General features: G+C 42.0%; 1 protein-coding gene across 2 annotated transcripts; it reads right to left on the bottom strand.

Moving 5' to 3' along the window:
- Positions 1–2223: 2223 nt before the first annotated feature.
- Positions 2224–17032, bottom strand: pdcd6ip (programmed cell death 6 interacting protein). 2 transcript variants are annotated; one of them, XM_063899438.1, is made up of 18 exons: positions 16722–17032; positions 13512–13566; positions 13355–13424; positions 12270–12397; positions 11543–11696; positions 10785–10885; positions 9510–9641; positions 9151–9373; positions 8263–8386; positions 7233–7410; positions 6211–6322; positions 5609–5778; positions 4911–5159; positions 4388–4522; positions 4141–4235; positions 3828–3945; positions 3517–3719; positions 2224–3320 (listed from the first exon to the last, which is right to left on the bottom strand). In XM_063899438.1, exons 1-18 carry the CDS (start codon positions 16925–16927, stop codon positions 3113–3115), a joined length of 2661 nt encoding a protein of 886 aa, XP_063755508.1. In that variant the 5' UTR covers positions 16928–17032; the 3' UTR covers positions 2224–3112. The 2 variants fall into 2 exon arrangements, with proteins under 2 accessions (XP_063755508.1, XP_063755509.1); XM_063899439.1 differs by having other exon boundaries at positions 9510–9626.
- Positions 17033–17401: the final 369 nt, after the last annotated feature.

Genomic DNA, 17401 nt, shown 5'->3' with positions numbered 1-17401 from the left:
GTTTGATCTGCATTTGTTCTAAAGCCAACTATTCCTACAGTTTAGCGGTTATCTTTAGCTAACTATTCAAACCGTTTATTCACTACTTAAAACAAATTACAAATTCTTCCAATCGTTTATCCCTTACTTTGAGATAACTACTCCAACTGTTACAAGTTACTTAAAGCTTACTTTTCCAGCTGTTTATCAATTACTATTAGTTATCCTTACCAACTTTCGTTTATGTAATTCTTCAAACCGCTTGTCCTATATTTTAGCTATTACTTATTATCTTCTCCTTTAGCTAACTTCACTGTAATCTTTAACGTAGCAAATTATTCAATCAGTTCATCCTTTGATTTTAGATAAGTATTCCAACCATTTGTCTGTTACTTTTAAGCTAATTATTCCAACCATTTATTCATAACTTTAAACAAATTAATTCAACCGTTTATCAGATACTTTTGGCTAAATATTCTAAACATTTATCCGTTACGTTGATATTGCTATTTATTCTAACCATTTACTTTAAGCCAACTATTCCAATAGATTATCTTTTGTCCAACTATATCAACTGTTTAGCCGTTTCTTGTAGCTAACTATTCCAATTGTTTGTTATTATCCCTCATTTTTTGAACTGTTGACCTTACTTTTAGCTAACTATTTAGACTCTCCAGGATGCCTATTATCAAGTTTCATTCTCATCTTAGCACCTTGTGTTTAGGTCTAACAGCTTCTCACTATGTGGTAGGCCTTTTATATGTTTTAATCATAATGTTTTTTAATTATTGAGCTTCTTCACAGAATAAACATATACCCCCTGGCAATAGCTGAAGCAGCCCCAAAGTTGGAATAATGTTATTATAGGATTACAACTTTGATTTGGGTATTTTTGTGAGAATCGACATCATAGCGAATGAAACCCTGTATTCAGCCTTATTGCGGCCAAACACATGGTAAGAAGGAGAGAAAAGAGATGAGAGAAAAGAGTGGGGGCGTAAGAATAGTGTGAGCACCAATATGGCTGAGTGCGTAGTTTGGGAGCCATTAGGCAGAAGGTAATTAATACCTGTCACCGCAGTGCTCTGTTCGCTGCCTTTATTCTGTTTCAGACCAATTAAAATATGACACTCCTCTGGTTGAGAACGTCTTGTTAAAATTAAACGCCTGAGACGCACAGACACCTTTGATAAACACACCCAGAGCTACAATTGGCTTTGGCAGCAACGGCATGCTGTATAGATAGAGGGGGAGAGAGGGAGAGGGGAACATGACTGTGTGCATGTGTTGTGTCACTTCCAGTAGATGTGAGCTGTTAGATCTGATTAAGTGTGTATCCTTCCTTGTGAGTTCACTGTCAAACACACATACACACACTGGAGACTGACGTGATGTTATGAGACGTTCATGAGCCAAGAGATACTGACCAGTGAAGACAACTCACTGCCAACGATTTGCAGTTTGGACGGACAAATGGTAAGCAAAAACAGATGAGCCAGGGGAGAGGGAAAATAAATGGAGGAGAGAGCAGCTGAGGATATAAAAAGCCAGGTGGTTTTTTAAAAGAAGCTTAGAAGCAAAGGAACATATGATGAAGAGAGTCTGATAGGAGGGAACACAAAGGATGGGAGAGCGCTGGGGGAAAGTGAAGTGAAATATGGTGGGGTTTTTTTTTTTTTTAAAGAGTCGAGCAGATAGGAACTCGAGAAGACAGATTAGACGGAGAGAAGAGAGGGGAAAATGGAGAGAGAAGAGGAGTGATGGATGCAGGCAGGGAACCAGCAGCTCTCTGCCAACATCTCCATGCATCCTTCCAGACATCACACTGCGCTGCCATCTGCCTCACTGCCACACACACATAGACACACACACACACACACACATAAGGAGGAGATGTGTAAAATCATTAGCGTCTCCTGACACTGAATAAATATCTGGGGATGAAATCTGTCTGTGGAGAAATCACCTGCGGGGAAATATGATTGGATAGGATCATAACCTCACTGGAACGTAATTTGCATGTCATCTAAATGGGATCTGCCCCCAATGTTCGGGAGGTCAAAAGGGGTACGATTAGTAGGATGGCACAACTCACTCTCCGATTGGCTAAGAGGGGAGACAATTGGTGAACTTCTGCTCAGCTGCTGCTCTCTCAGTGAGCTGCAGGACTGCCCTCTTCTGGCTGCTTTACAAATGTCCACAGTTTGTTAAAAATTAAAGATCCAACACATAAAGACAGACATATTCTGGCTGGCAGTTGGTGTTTTTAATCACATTAGAGCTGAGGAATAAAAATAAACAAAATGAGCATGAGAGTGCAGCACAAAGAGTGTCTTGGTTAACCACATACAGAGTCTTATTTATACATATATTTATATAATAGAGCTATTTCTCCCACTTGTATAGCGTCTGATTGTAACACAGAAATATACCAACATTCCCTGGGTAAAAGAGAAAAGAGCAAAAGAGCAAAAGAGCAAAATTCTCAACAGTCATCTTCTACATTAGAAAACCTACGGGCCATTCATTTTTATAGGTTTATACATCAGCGAGGCATTGGTATTCATTACAAAAATAGGAATATAGTTGATATAGAAGCACTGGGGGTTGATTGAGTGGGTGGGGGTTGAGGATGACGTTGTGTCCTCCCATCAGTGGAAAGACTAGCAATGACCACCCATCCGCCCACCCAACACATAAACCCTAACCAGAAAACAAAGGATTCTGTGCGCCTCCACAAGTGTTTTACAGCAGTCCAGCCCAGTCAGTTATCAACGGACACCAGTTAGGGTTTCATTTAAACAATTATCAAAACCATTAGAAAATGAGTAGTTAAAAAATAACCGTAAAAGGCAAAACAGGGGGTTAGTGCATTGATGAAAGACTGAATATAATTTAGAAAAAATAACCCAAATCATGAGCTAGGGTAGAAAACCGATGGCAGGAGGGAACAGAGGATAAGAGGTGGAAAAGTGCAAAGCAGCTCTGAGATCGCTCCTCACCTTTCTATAGCTGCTGTTAGTGAGAAAAAAACAAAGATGAGAGGGGGGCTAATGGAGATAACTTGTTATTGCTGGGGTTATTTTTTATTTGGTGTTAACTCGTGATAAGAGGGATGAAGGGGAGTGCAGAGTTATTGCTGAGGGTAGTAGGGCTGCTGTTGAGGGGGTTGCTGGGGGTAGCCAGGGTAGGGCTGTCCGCCAGGAGGGGCTGCTGGGTAGCCTCCCTGTCCTGGATTCTGCTGGTAGGGCATGTACGGCATGTTGGGCATGTTGGGCATGTTGGGCATGTTGTACTGGCCATAAGCGTATGGATTGTAGCCCATAGGCATCTGATAGTACCTGCATGGACACCACAACAGAGAAAACAGACGTCAGCGTTTATATTTCAACATCTTGGGAAATATGGGAATATAATATGGGAAATGCTTTATGACAACATGATTAGAAGATCAATTCATTTTCTTAAACATGTATGGACACATTCTTGATGTACGTTTTTAAGGAGATTACTTATGTATGTTGTGATGTGACTCACCCTGGGTAGCTGGGGTAAGGTGGTCCCTGGGCCTGGGAAGGCGGGGCCATAGCTGGTGGATTACTGTTTGGAGGGCCGGTGGGGGTTGCGTTGGTGGGATTAGGAGAAGCTGCCTGAGGGTTGAAGCTCGGTGGAGGTGGCCTGGCTGGGGGGGGATTGGGCTTCACCTGGGGCTGCTGCTGGGCTTGCTGAGGCTGTCCGGTCTAGAAGGGAATGGAGAAAAAGAAAGACGGATCGATATCCAACCATCAGCCACACGTCTGCTGCGATGGTATTGAACGTTTGACTCTGTTGTTTGAGTGGCTGCTTACAAAGACGGTTCTCGGTGCAGGGGTCGGGCCTCCAGCGGGGGCTGCTGGGGCACTCTGATAGGCAGGGACGCTGAAGTTAGGAGCACTGGGCTCTCGGGCGATGCTCTGCTGCAGGTCCCTGGAACAAGAAAACTCCAGCATCACAAACAGGGACGGTGCTGCTGTGTTTCCTTCAGATTCATGCATTTATCTTCAGGCCTGTATCAGCTCTCACTCTTATACTGCATCCTACTTTTATTCCCTGGCCAGCCCATAAGACTATAGTCACACAAACATATTACGTAGCCAAAAAAAGGAACTGGAATGTACATACTTAAGTAGTTCATCGCGCTCTGTCTTGCGAGCGAAAACGATGTCGCTGCATTTATTCTGGAACTTAAGCAGGATTTCTGTCAGGTCGTTGTAGAACTAAAAAAGGGAGGAACAAAAAAGGGACATATATAAATCACCGGACCTGCAAAACACCTTTACTCAGAAAAAACAAACAAACAAAAAAAGTTTGCCACAAGATATGCATCACTGCAGTACAGCGGAGCCGGCGCGTTGTGCTGAGTGAGTACCTTGGTGCCTTCGCGCAGGTTGTTGCTGATCTCAACGTAGCTGTCATGGGCTGAAGCCAGCTTCTTCAGGACCTCCTCCCTCTGGTTGGCCTCCGTGTTGGACTGCTTCAGACTGCTGAACTCCTGGTGGGACGTCTGGAAGGAGATCACAGGTCGCAAAAGATTAACCGCCTCTCAGAGCACGAGTTTAGTTATGCACGGTAAACTATAAATTACTTTTTCATACATAGCTTTGCAACCGAGAGGTTTTTATTCACTCTTTGGATGTTATCTGCACCCGTGTGATCTACTTGCATGTGTTTTTAGTTTGATATAGGTAATGCTCCACTGATTTTATTAAGAAAAAGTACAGTTTTTTGTTTGGTGTACCTGAGAGAGAGGTCAAATGTCAACACTTGCTCACTCTTTAAGCTGGTAAAGTGTAGGAAAACTTCTGACACGTGACCCGATTAAGTCTCTACTTCTGCTCACTATTTTGCTTCTGATAAATGATAATCCTCTCAAACAGTGTGTTAGAGTATACCTGAACTTGTCCCAGCAGCTCTTCCTGTGTGCGGAGCGTGGCCTGCACCCTCTGGTTGTAGGCGCCGTACAACTGGTCGAGCTTAGAGAGTGACATCTGCTCCTCGCTGATGGCCCCGTCCTGGGCGAGCGCGGTCAGGAAGACGGTGGACATGTCAAAGGTCACGGCCTTGATCTCTACCTCCAGGGTCTCCCTCTCCCGTTTCATCTGGTCCAGCTGGGCGAGCTGGGAGCGCAGCACGTTCACAACCTGCATGGGAAGGGGGAAGATGGAGATAAAGAGCAGTTCAGTTTAATACACCTCGACTTTCAGAGCTCAAACCAAAGCTCTCGCCCTGATGATGCCTCCACTGTACAGTTGTTTGTCTTCTTAAGTACGGATAAAGTGTAGCTGTCGAGAGACATGCACTTCTTTGTTGCTCTTTCCCAGATCTGCTTGCTTAGTTATTTAGGTTCCCAAGAGACACACAATGCAAAGTCAGCAAACAAAATGAAAAATGGAGCTACAGTAGGAAGTAGGGACAGAGCCATAAAGCAAAAAATAAAACCATGTCCACAGGGTGTTTGTGTACAGCAGGAGTCTGTGTTTAAGTGACACACTAAATACCTCGGGAGGTCACACAGCCTGAGCTCAAAAACTACTTTAAGTATAAAAAGGTTTCACATTATCCGGCTGTTCAAACAAACATAAAAACACACCTCGCTGCCCTGCAGGGTCTTGGTCGGGTTGGCGGAGGGGATGGCAGCATTGAGCTCGTTCTCTGGTTTACACAGCAGGGTGATCATGTCACAGTGGGCGTTGTAGCGGTCCCTCACAACCTGGTCCGCCTGCACAGCCTTGTCCAAGATGTTGCGGAAGGTAGCTCCCTCTGGGGGAGAAAAGGGAGGGAAGATTAGAGGTGACATAAGAAGGAAAAGGAGAGAGGAAGAGCTGGGAAGCTTTGACCGCCCTGGATGACATGTAGATGGACTTCAAGAATGGTAAAACACGGCAAAAAAAAGGAGGAAGGAAGGAAGGAAGGAAGGAAGGAAGGAAGGAAGGAAGGAAGGAAGGAAGGAAGGAAGGAAGGAAGGAAGGAAGGAAGGAAGGAAGGAAGGAAGGAAGGAAGGAAGGAAGGAAGGAAGGAAGGAAGGAAGGAAGGAAGGAAGGAAGGAAGGAAGGAAGGAAGGTCTGTCTGTCTGTCTGTCTGTCTGTCTGTCTGTCTGTCTGTCTGTCTGTCTGTCTGTCTGTCTGTCTGTCTGTCTGTCTGTCTGTCTGTCTGTCTGTCTGTCTGTCTGTCTGTCTGTCTGTCTGTCTGTACCTGCACGCAGGGGCTTGTAGAGGTCTCCAGAGGGGGTTCTGTTCCAGCGCTGGTTGAACTTGCTTCTCAGCTCGTTGTCTGTTGTTTCTTCATCGTCCAGCATCTTCAGAGACTAAAGACGAATCAACAACAAACAAACACACTGAGTATCTTCCTCACACACACGGTAGATCCTCAGATATACACCTTTATTGTTAATGTATTGTGGATTTTGAGAACCGTTTTCTCTTAAAGAATATAATTTCTCAGCCATATCACTTAAACTAATTTCATAATTGTAATTAGGCCAGAAACACACAATAGTTTATTAATTAACAAATTAATCATTTTGCCTATAAAATGTAATAAAAATAGTTTGAGCTAAAAAAAACCCACCAACATCTGTTTCACCGAAAAGCCACAATCTATTCACAACTTATCAAAATGTCTGATTATTTCCTGTGTCTGTTTTATTTATTTTTCAATTAAATAATACATAGCTTGCTTTTTGGCCAGTGGAAAAGTTCATTCTCTTTTTTCATTTTTCTTTCCAGTTCTGGCTCTTTGTCTCTACTACTTTTTCTGGGGGAAATCAGGACATTTTGGCATGGGCTTTTTAACTCTGCCAACAGATTTGGAAGCAGTTTGTGTTTTATGTCTTTACTCCCGTCTGTTTGTTTATTTGTTTGTAAGAAAGATGTCTAAAAAAACAAACAATGGGTTGGCTTGAGCTGGTGGACAGACAGTCCTTGGCCCAGAGATCAGTGGATTAGATTTCAGAGATGATCCTGATCTGGGATTCCCGCCATTAGGAACGATTATGAGTTATTAGCATTCATGTGTTCTTCTGGTAGCAGAAAAGCTGCTAAACGGCATCACATTAATACGCTTCTTTGTCAATAAAAAGCAAAGCCATATGACAAACAAGCTGTTCCAAAAGCTGAACTTCTGAAAGTGCCTGCTTAACTTTTTAAATACGTTTGGGGTTGGGATCTACAAAGCATCAGCATATGTTTAACTCAGAGTGTTTCTGTGTGTCTGACCTCGTCCAGGATCTCTCTGTTGCGGGTCAGAAGCTCCGGCAGATCTCTGATCAGCTGCTCGATGCTCTGCAGTCCTCCCAGCTGCACCACGGCTCGGGCCTTCTCAGCAATGGATTGTGGGATGGAGTCTCCTGAAAGGTCCTCCAGAGCAGCGGGCAGGTTTAAGGACGCCAACACACTGATGGACAGTTACAAAACATCCGTCAGTTATCACCGTTTCAAGATGGAGTTCGCACCTTACTCTTTAGGAGAAATAACCACCGTATTAAAGCTGGGATAGGCAGGTTGAATCCATAAAGATATTCCATAATAACATTTAAACATATTGTAACTCAAGTGGACAGAGAGAAAGCTAAACGTTCCCCCTCCTCTGGGCTCTGTGCTCAGGCTTAGAGAGTCTATAACATCTCAAAGCTTGAGAGAATTTGTGACAAATAAGTTTGCCCATAGCTCACAAGTGCGGTAAGTAGAAGGCAAAACTATAAGCAGCAGATTCCCTCTAAATCTCTAACATTATGGCCTTTTTCATGAACCCACTGGACCAGACGGCTACGGTCGGACATGTGCTCTCTAGCTCAGAAAACTTTGCCTTTATGACAGCTCTCCAAAGCCTCAAATCGTAATTCATTGTCTCACAGGCTAACGTTTGCAAAGAAAAAAGGACATTTATTACCATAGAGAAGCAGCAGGGTTACAATCAGTGACCAGGATGATGTTGACCTTGAATTTAAATACGCTGAGAGGTATGAATTTATAGGCATAATGATACCAAAAATAACTGCCTGTCCCAGCTCTAAGGATTTATAAGTGCCATTAAATATAATACCTGTTACTAGGACCACTACACTAAGACACTTTTGATCAACATTTGATGCTTTGGTACTTTGCACAGCGATACATTTTCTATTTACATTTCTAATAAATGAGGCCATGCATTGAGAGACATGCACTCATGGTTAGTTCCTAGGAAGACAAACTCAACAGCCAGGAGCACAGCAGCATTTGGTCAGACAGACGCAGGACAGCGTACCCGTTGCAGAGGTTGGTGGCCTCCCTCATCGTTCCCACCAGTCTGTTCACAGTCTCAGCCTTCCTCTGGCTGTAAACGCCCATGGACTGCTGCACCGCCATGGGAACCATCTTCTCAAACAGGTCTGAAGAGATGGGAACAACAAAAACAAATCATTAAAACATAAGCCAGACAGGGGTTAAGGTCCCATTTGGAGTCATCCATTCCCTATACAATACGTTTGGGATCCTCATTTTAGAGAGTTTAGAGGAGATTGTCATGCTGCCTTTTATATTTAATGCGAGATGGCTTCAGAACATCTCCTCCCACACCGTCAGTTTCACATCAAACTGCCTGAGTGAGCTGTGTAAATTCTAATGTTTACAGATATGACATTAAAGCAATAGTTTTTGGAGATGATGAGGTGAGATGAGAATAAGAATTCAACTCCCAGTTTTATAAAAATACAGGAAGAATTACGGGTCACTATCTTAGTTTAGCTTCGAAACTGGTAAAGAAAGAACAGCTAGCCTGGCTAAAGGTAATTAAATCTGCCTAGCAACAGCAAATCTCACTAAGTATCATGTTACATTTTGTTTGTTTAATCGGTAAAAAAACTGAAATGCTAAATGGAAAAGTTAAAGTGTGCTGGACTTTCCTTGCAAAAACTAAATTCACACACACTGAAAAAAAGACAGAAATTAAACCTATACACTTTATTTACGAGTATGAGTGGATTTGGTGTCAAAGCAATATATTTAGCAATCGTTAGGATTTAAACCTGTAGAGTAAATTCATCTGGTGGTTGAACTGACAATGACACAGTGTTTTATCATGTCATATCCAGATAGATTTAAAAGCGCGTCAAACTCTCTCCCCTATAAAGGAGCTGTGTTCTGATTATCTCACCTGCAAATTTCTGGCTCAGTGGCTGTGTGATGGCGGTGGGTTTGACCAGCGCTGCCTTGCCGATGTGTTCCAGATCCTTGACCTCAGGTACGCGGTCGTGGTAAATAAAGTCATTGTCTTTCTTTGCTGCGGTGAGGGCTCGATTGATTTTTTCTGTCAGGTCCTTAACGCTCACATATTCGTCGTGACTTGTTGCCACCGTCTTCACCAGCTCTGCCGCGTGCTGAAGAACCAAACAGGAGAGGATGGACGGACAAACGTGCTTTAGGAATAAGTTCTCTAGTTTTTGATTTGAAACTCGAAGGCATCCAGCTTTTGAAGGTTACATGAGATATAATACTGTATGTGAGGCTGTGTACCTGCAGGCGGGCGATCTCCTCTCCAAAGCGTTTCTTCTGCTTGGCCAGGATGCTCTGGTGCAGCTCAGCGTTTGCCTGCATGATGCAGTGCTTGGCCGCCAGCACCGGCAGCACTTCCTGAAAATAAAAATACTGACCAGGGAGAGGCAACCACGGAGCAACACGCAGGCACGCAAACATGTATACACGCACGATGGCAAGGCAAAAAAACAAAATGGCAGACGCACACCAACGAGGTCAAATCACAAATGGCATAATGAAAGCCAATCACAAAGAGGCACAAGCAGTCAGAGGTGTGCAAACACAACATAAGCGTGCGCACACACGTACAACCAATGATAACAGCACCACCATCAAGAGGGATGCAGGAAGAAAGGAAGACAACGAGAGAGAAAAACAGAACAGGCCATGAGTGTTTCATCTTTTAGCAAGAGCTGATACACCTTCATCCAACGTCGCCCTACCGGAGCGCGTGTTTGATTTTGTTCACTCAGGAAGAACCCAAAAACAGTTACATTCAGAAATGGATCAATTAACTTGGCCTTGTTTCATGTGTCCAAACTAAGCGACAACTTCATGAAAACATTTTTTAAAATGCTGATCACAGATTCCCAGAAAACAAAAGGAAATATCTGAAGGTCCAAACAGTCCGAAACCCAAAGAGCCTTTATACAGAATGAGATCATGAAGAGGAAGATAGAGAGACTGATGAACTTTTATTTTATATCCATTTCAGCTAAATGGAAACATGGTAAATATATGTATTTCTATCCAATTAGTGTGTAGTTAAACAGTGGACCGATATTGAATCATTTAGTCTGGAGCTCCTGACATAGCATTTGTAATTTATGGTATAAAATGTTGCTGTTGATTTTTTTTTTTTTTATAATCCGAGTTTGTGTTTCTTGTTTTCTTACTTAACTTTAATTTAATTAACCTCAGAATGTGTTTGAGTCATAACATAAGACAGACGGTAAGAACTTGTATCTGTGATCAGATGGTAAGGAACAAATCAAACTGCAGCTTAGTAGCAACCAGGTAATCAAGAGTGAAAACAGGGTGGAAATGAGAAGAGAGAAATTGTCATTTGGACAGTCCCACAACCCGAGTGCCGCTCTTCAAGTATATTTTCCAGAAATACACACATACAAAATAATACACACAGTCAGACAGAAAACACACACCATACAGAATCCAAACTCTTCCCAACACAATGGGTGTGTGAGCAGTGTTCAGGTGTGTGTGCGTGCGTGTGTGTGTATGTCCTTCACATACCTTTGGAAGGTTGTCTTTGTACTGGCACTGCTTGAAGGCGTCGCCGTAGTAATCTGCAGCCTGATTGGCCAACTTGGCGATGACAGCATCTTTCATCTTATCTATTTGGGAAACAAGTCATATTAAGACTACACGTCAAACAAACACACTTGAGACAAATCACAAGCTGATCAGAAGATCTGCGGTTTGCTAACTAAAGGCTGACCAGTGGTTTACAGAGGGGTCTCTTCAGCCGATGTCTGTTGTGACACATTTATTTTTGATGAAATCGCAGAGTATAAAAACTAATTTACGACAAAAACTCACTACCTTAGCAGAAAACTAGGTATTGTGGGAGCTTATGTCATGATGTAACCTTTAAAACTATTCTCTAATGAGCAACGCTGTAGACAGAACTGGGATATGAGGCGGTGTATAAACCGAGCGAAGACATCCAACTGACAACGCACTAAATTATTCTTAAGGCAAACATGTGCATGACTAAAGGTTGTGGTTTTATTTTTGCTCAGCAGGATTACAGAAAAACAACGGCATTCAAGTTATTTGAAGAAAGATCCCCTTAAGTTTTAGATACACAAATTGTTTTTCACTTTGTGCCATATCGGGCTTTCGGCATTGCCGGACATGTGCGCTCTCGAGGTGCCCTTCAAGTTAAAATTGCAACCACATTCATTAGTGCAGGATATTCTATTTCCATGTCCTGCTGCATGTGGTTTTCACTGAGGTTAAGGAAAAGTGGTTGATGTGTCCTTTGGTACCTGAAGCTGCTTTGAGGAAGAAGACCTCCTGCGCCTGGGCCAGCATGATGTTGCTCAGGGTGCCCACAGTCTCGGGGGAGATGTCCATGGTGGGCTCCCTGTTCAGAGCGGACAGCACCGTGTCCCTGATGTGCCCGAACGCACCGCTGGCCAGCTGTGAGACAGATAAAGAGACCGTCAATGATGCACGCAAATCTCCTGGTTTTTTATACCTACTTCACAAGCTTGTAGTTCATTTTAATAAGTCAAACATTGAAAAATGAAAACATTAAACAAGGTCAAATTAAATCAAGGGGAAACAATCCCATTTTGCGCTTTTTATAAAGTTATATTTTTCTCGAGCACAGCTTTATTTTGCTTGAGTGCAGGAATGTAAATGAAGGGCAAGGTTTCCAACATATTTAGAGCTGTAATGGAGCGCTTATGGTTCAAAATGATAAAGGATCACTATTCTAGACGGAAGCATAAATCAAAAATTCAGAGGTATTTGGGGATACATTATTAAGATCTTCTTCTTTCGGGGCAAAAACTATTTAAATACATTAGGAAAAAAAACATAGAACGGTGTCAATATAGAACAGACTTCTAAATTATGATTCAGGTGAAAATCCAAACCATGACAGAGTTTATCTGCATAGATCTGACAAGAGGTATTACAGTTGTAATTCATGGTCCTCAGGTTTCCTATAGTAACGCAGTTCATGTTAATGTGTGGTAGTTTTCTCACCTGATAGAATTTGGCTGCAGTCTTCAGTCCCTCGTCGTTGTCCAGGTTCTGCTCGGAGGCGATCTGACTGGCCAGCGCTGCGGCGTTGAACAACACACACGTCTTCTCATAGCCAATGCTGGCCAACGCTGCAACACACAAAAAAACACCGGAGTAAGAAATGGTTTGTGAGAGCACTTCTGTTGTCTCGCCATCTGAATCTTAAAAGGATTATCGTGGGGTTTTTCAACAACTTGAACTAGAAAATCCTTCACTTTTATGACTCATACTGGTTCATTTCTACTGATTCTGTGACATTAAGACTGGCTGTAGTTTCTTTCTCCGGTAAGAAAGTGATGAATCGGACTAGCTATGAGAGTGACATCTACCTCTTATCGCTTCACTTCTCCGTAAGATATTGACAGCTTTCGTGTTTATGTTGGGTCGGCATTTTGTGCAACCAACACTTTCTACAGCTTTATTCTCAATCTGTCTCGGTCAGAAAAAAATCCTCAGTCATGAGTTCCAACAATTCACCAAAGAGGACAAAAGATTCAAGCGTGAACAGAATAATTGTAAAGACTGAACACAACAAAAAACCCTCTTTGGAATATTTCTTTCTTTCTCATTATTTGTGGTTGGGATCTGTTAACCCCCCTGACCCTTACACAGACATTTACAACACATGCCTACTTGTCATGTCTTTCTCTTTATTACACAAATCCTTCAGTGGCAATTCTTTCTTCAAACACAGCTCCAAATAAGGCAACTTGTCAGGCCTGTTTCTTGACAAAAATATATGCTGTGTTGACCTTTTAAGTGTGAAAGCCTCTATTTTCCATTGGGGGTGTGTCAGAGATTAACACATTAAACGATAGGGAGTAAGACACACCATGACAGATTTGCATCCTGAGGGTAAAGTCCAACTGTGGCTCATTCTAAGTGCAGCTAACTCCATCTGCGTACACACTAGAGCTGTAATGATTCTCCAGATCAGAGTTTCTTCCTCTTGGGTCTTATTAAGTTGAAGTTACACATCTAGAACACACACAGTGACATGCACAGATATCCTCGGTGGACACACAGGCGTTTAAGGGTGCACTCACCGAGCTTGACTGAGCCACTGAACAGCGATCCTTTGTCAAAGGCATCCTTCCATGTGAAGGTTAAGCAGAGCTGTGGAAACACAGAGACACTTTGTTTACTTTTTGTTTGTTAGGGAGGTGGTCTAACCCTTATGTGTGCTGCTGTAGGATCAGTTACCTGGTTTTCAGAGAAGGGAAACTTGGGCTCGACAGAACACAGTTGGTCATAGTATCTGCAGGGAGAGAGAAATGGTAGACATTAAATCATTGTTGTTTATGCATCTTAACCCAAACATACTGGCTCTTATTCCTTATTAAAGTTCATATGGCATTTTAAAGTCATGTTTACTGCAAGTTAACATTACAAAAAAGGGAAATAAAAGACATAGCACTGAAAATAATACAGAAACGTAGAGACAGGGTGGCGGATCCGATGACATAACAGCAGATCTGAGTAAGCTCTGCCAAGAAACACTCAACAATGATTCAGGAAAAAATATCTGGACACATTACTTGTTTGCTATTTATCAGTATCTGTCCCTGTGATGTCAATCGTCTATTATTAGAAATGACAACATGCGGTTAGGGAATCCCCTTTTACCAGTTCAACCACCATACTCTCCACTGCCTGTAGATAAGGAGGCAGACACAAAACATAAACAAACAAACTTTATATAAAAGAACTCCAAACACATGGAGTCTGTTAGCCTTCCCTTTCAGATACAGGACACATGAACAGAGGGAACCTGAGATGCGATGAGCCTACCGCCTAACTAAAGACGAAAAGAAACCTGCCTAGTCAAAACAATGGTAACTATGGTGACATAATGGCTGTGTGTCAACGCAGCTTTGGAAAGGATAGTATCGGTCGCCCGGGCTACCTGAAACATGGCTGGCAGACGACATGTGCAGAAAGCACAAGGAGAGGCAACACCAGCATACAGAAATGGACACGGCAAAATGAAGGTGGAGCTTTCATTAATCTTTCAGATCCTGTGATTTTGAAGCAGCACTAATCACATATTTATATTTATATGTTTTATGTTTATATTTCCCGTGGTATGATATGAAAATGTCATTTCAGGATTAGCGAGTTTCACAATCTTATTCAAGCAATCATCAAATATATGCATAAAACTCTTAAAATAGCAGTAAAAAATCCAATATTGTCCCATCACAACAATTTGTCTCCAAATACAAATGTTGATACCTCAAATCAGGTTAATAAGTTCTCTATTTCCCCCCTTGAATTTAGATTTGGTATTAGGATCATTTCTATGGGTAACATGAGTTCAGAGATGGTAATGACAATTCAAACTGGAGCCAATATCCATCTGGCATAGTGGATGAGTGCATCCCTAACCTAAACATGAACTGCCTGAAACTGAAGCTGATCACGAGACCATTAGCCACTAATTCATGACCTCACAGGAATCGCATCTCAGGAAAGCAATACAAAGTCACATGAGTGAAAACAACCTCTTTGTGTTAAAGGTAAGTGGATGTTCTGCTTTCTTCCTGTTAGCTGCACTGTTTGCCTTTTCAACACTCAGCACCTCGAGCTGGTATTGTTTTTAATATCTAAAGAGCCTCAAGCTTGGCACTTGCTCGACAATTCCACTTTGCGTTGCGGCTGGAAATGGCTCCCAGTTGAGGAAAAAAAAGTAAGACCGTCAACTTTCAAGTGCATAGCTGATGTAATCTGGGCAAACTCTGTGCATTAAATAACTCATGAGTCATAGAGAACAAAGAATGACATGGGAGAGGGTAAAGTCTGCAATAATATGTTACCTAGGAAATCTGTACGTTGGATTTTATTAATTCACACAATTGTATGGTCAGATCCGGTGTATGTACACTCAGTCAAAACGTGCTCATGCATTAGTGCTCAGTAATTCATCTTTTTTATAAAGTCTTAATAATTGCATTAGAGAAAATCAGCAGTCAACAACAGCCAGGCATGCTTAATGAAGCTTGGGCACAGCGGAACTTTGTTTATTAAAACAGAAATCCTGTATTTGTCTCAGTTCCTTTATGCAAAGTGGTTGTCGCTGTGACGCGGCTCTTCAGCTCGTATATGTACGTCAGAGTCGCCTACACACACAGCCATTATGCTTTATCTTATTTATGTTTGCTGATATGAAAAGCTATTCTTCTAATTTTTAACACCCTTAATGTGTGATCATGTGGCTACCAGTAAACTGAAGGCCTTAACCTAATGTGGCCTGATTGTGATTGGCGTCTGACAGAGGAGCCGATCGTGAATTTCTTACTGGTGCTGTGTGGACACATGTGACTATATCTACAACAAAGATCACAATGGAAATGAGTCCTGTGATCCTTGATGGTCAATTAACAGAATTACAATCTAAAAAGGTTCTCACGGGTTTGTTTTAATCGATTTATAGGCTGGGGATACATTGTTAGTAGCTGTGACCTCTGTTCATAACACCAAACTCAGGAACAGTCAGCTGATGATGATGAATAAAAGCTGGCAGGTGAAAATGACTGATGATGAATGAAATGCTAAGAGGTACGTCACTGTTTATTCCAACTTGTGTGGTAGGTTTTAGCACGTGTTTTATTCATTTTATTTTAAGCACTTGATGTTGATTATGTTCTAATATTACATTAACGCCCGCTTGCAAACAATACCTTGTTTATATTACATTTATCTTGCACATTTGTATACAACTCTTGTACATAGCATTTGATATATGTATATTTCATGTAAGTATTTTACTATATTTTAATGTTATAATCGTTTTTCTTACAGTTGATCTTTTCTTTAACTGTAGTTAAGTATACACCAAGGCAAATTCCTCGTGTATGTAAACCTACTTGGCAATACAACTGTTTCTGGTTCTCTTAATGTCTTTCATTTTTTGTAAAACCTTTGAAGTGCCTTTTGTTAAAAAATGCTATATGAATAAACTTTCCTTGCTGTTGAAGTCTGTGTGGGTTCTGTGTTTCACAATGAGTTTAAATAAAGTTAACATTTTAAGCTAATTCTAATGCTAAGGTAAACCAGGTGGACTTTACTTGGAGTCACCTCAGTAAATAAGCCAAAGCTTAAGTAGCTCGACTAACATTGCTCATTGTTATTTCAAAAGTGACTGACGGTTCAGTTTAAGACGTAAAAAACCCAACTCTCTCGGTGAGCCTCTTGAGGAAACTTGGCATGAATATCACATGAGTCAGTCATTATGGTGAGAAATGCGTCCTAGCATTTAGCTTGACTAAGTTTAGCTCCCAGCTTAGCAACTGAATGCTAACACATCTGGGTGCGGCGATGACTTGGCTTTCCCACCACGACAGGTGAGCCGGTTGTTATGGGTGAATATAATAACGGTATCTATGTCAGTTTTGATATAAACCATGTCTTTACCTGAGCAAGATCTCCAGGGAGCTCTCATGTTTGTCCAGCGGCCTTCCCAGGGCGCTCTTGCGGAGCTTGTTCAACTCGTCCACAGCGCGCAGATACTCCGCCTGCTCCTCTCCTGCTGGGTATGTGGCTGTGACAAACTTCGACAATGGTTTCACCAGTTCCACCTCAGAGGACTTTTTTAGCGGGACTGAAATAAAAGTCGCCATTTCGCCCCGTAAAAGCGCTGTATTGAATCAGAAAAACAGAGACGATTAGAGACCAACGAACACAAACAACAGCGAGCGACCCACTTCCTGGTTTCTGACAGGGAACGTCAGATTACGTCATGGGAAACGGATAGGCGCCCTGCGCAGAATCAGTATAGCTTTAATGAGAACTAGACTACACTGAAGGAAAATTAGCCTTTTCTCACAAACATAGCATTGTATTTCCACGACTCGACATGGCTGGATTAACCAATTAATGAGTCAAAGTGTAGAAAAAACTTGTGGGACTTTATAATCTCCCTGTTCCTCTCCATATTTTTTATTTATTAAAAAGGGACAATGCCCATAAATCAAAAATGAGCACTTGAGTCTATCATCTAAATGTGGCAGATTTATCCATAGAAGCTAATTTTCATCTGCAGTCCCCGGCAGACTGATGGTATTAAAAGAAAAGAAACAAGAGCACATGACCAA

The sequence above is a fragment of the Eleginops maclovinus genome, chromosome 13 (genome assembly GCF_036324505.1).
Source record: "Eleginops maclovinus isolate JMC-PN-2008 ecotype Puerto Natales chromosome 13, JC_Emac_rtc_rv5, whole genome shotgun sequence".
In the NCBI taxonomy this organism is placed as follows: Eukaryota; Metazoa; Chordata; class Actinopteri; order Perciformes; family Eleginopidae; genus Eleginops; species Eleginops maclovinus.
Note: the sequence above shows the minus strand (reverse complement) of the source record. Positions and strands in the feature narration are given on the sequence as shown.

Excerpts from the sequence above, each read along its gene's own strand:
- pdcd6ip (XM_063899438.1), bottom strand. The coding sequence starts at position 16,927 with ATGGCGACTTTTATTTCAGTCCCGCTAAAAAAGTCCTCTGAGGTGGAA. Across the intron at positions 9,374-9,509 it reads AGGAGATCGCCCGCCTGCAG|CACGCGGCAGAGCTGGTGAA; the intron begins GTACACAGCCTC and ends TTGGTTCTTCAG. Across the intron at positions 5,779-6,210 it reads CTACAAGCCCCTGCGTGCAG|AGGGAGCTACCTTCCGCAAC; the intron begins GTACAGACAGAC and ends TTTCTCCCCCAG.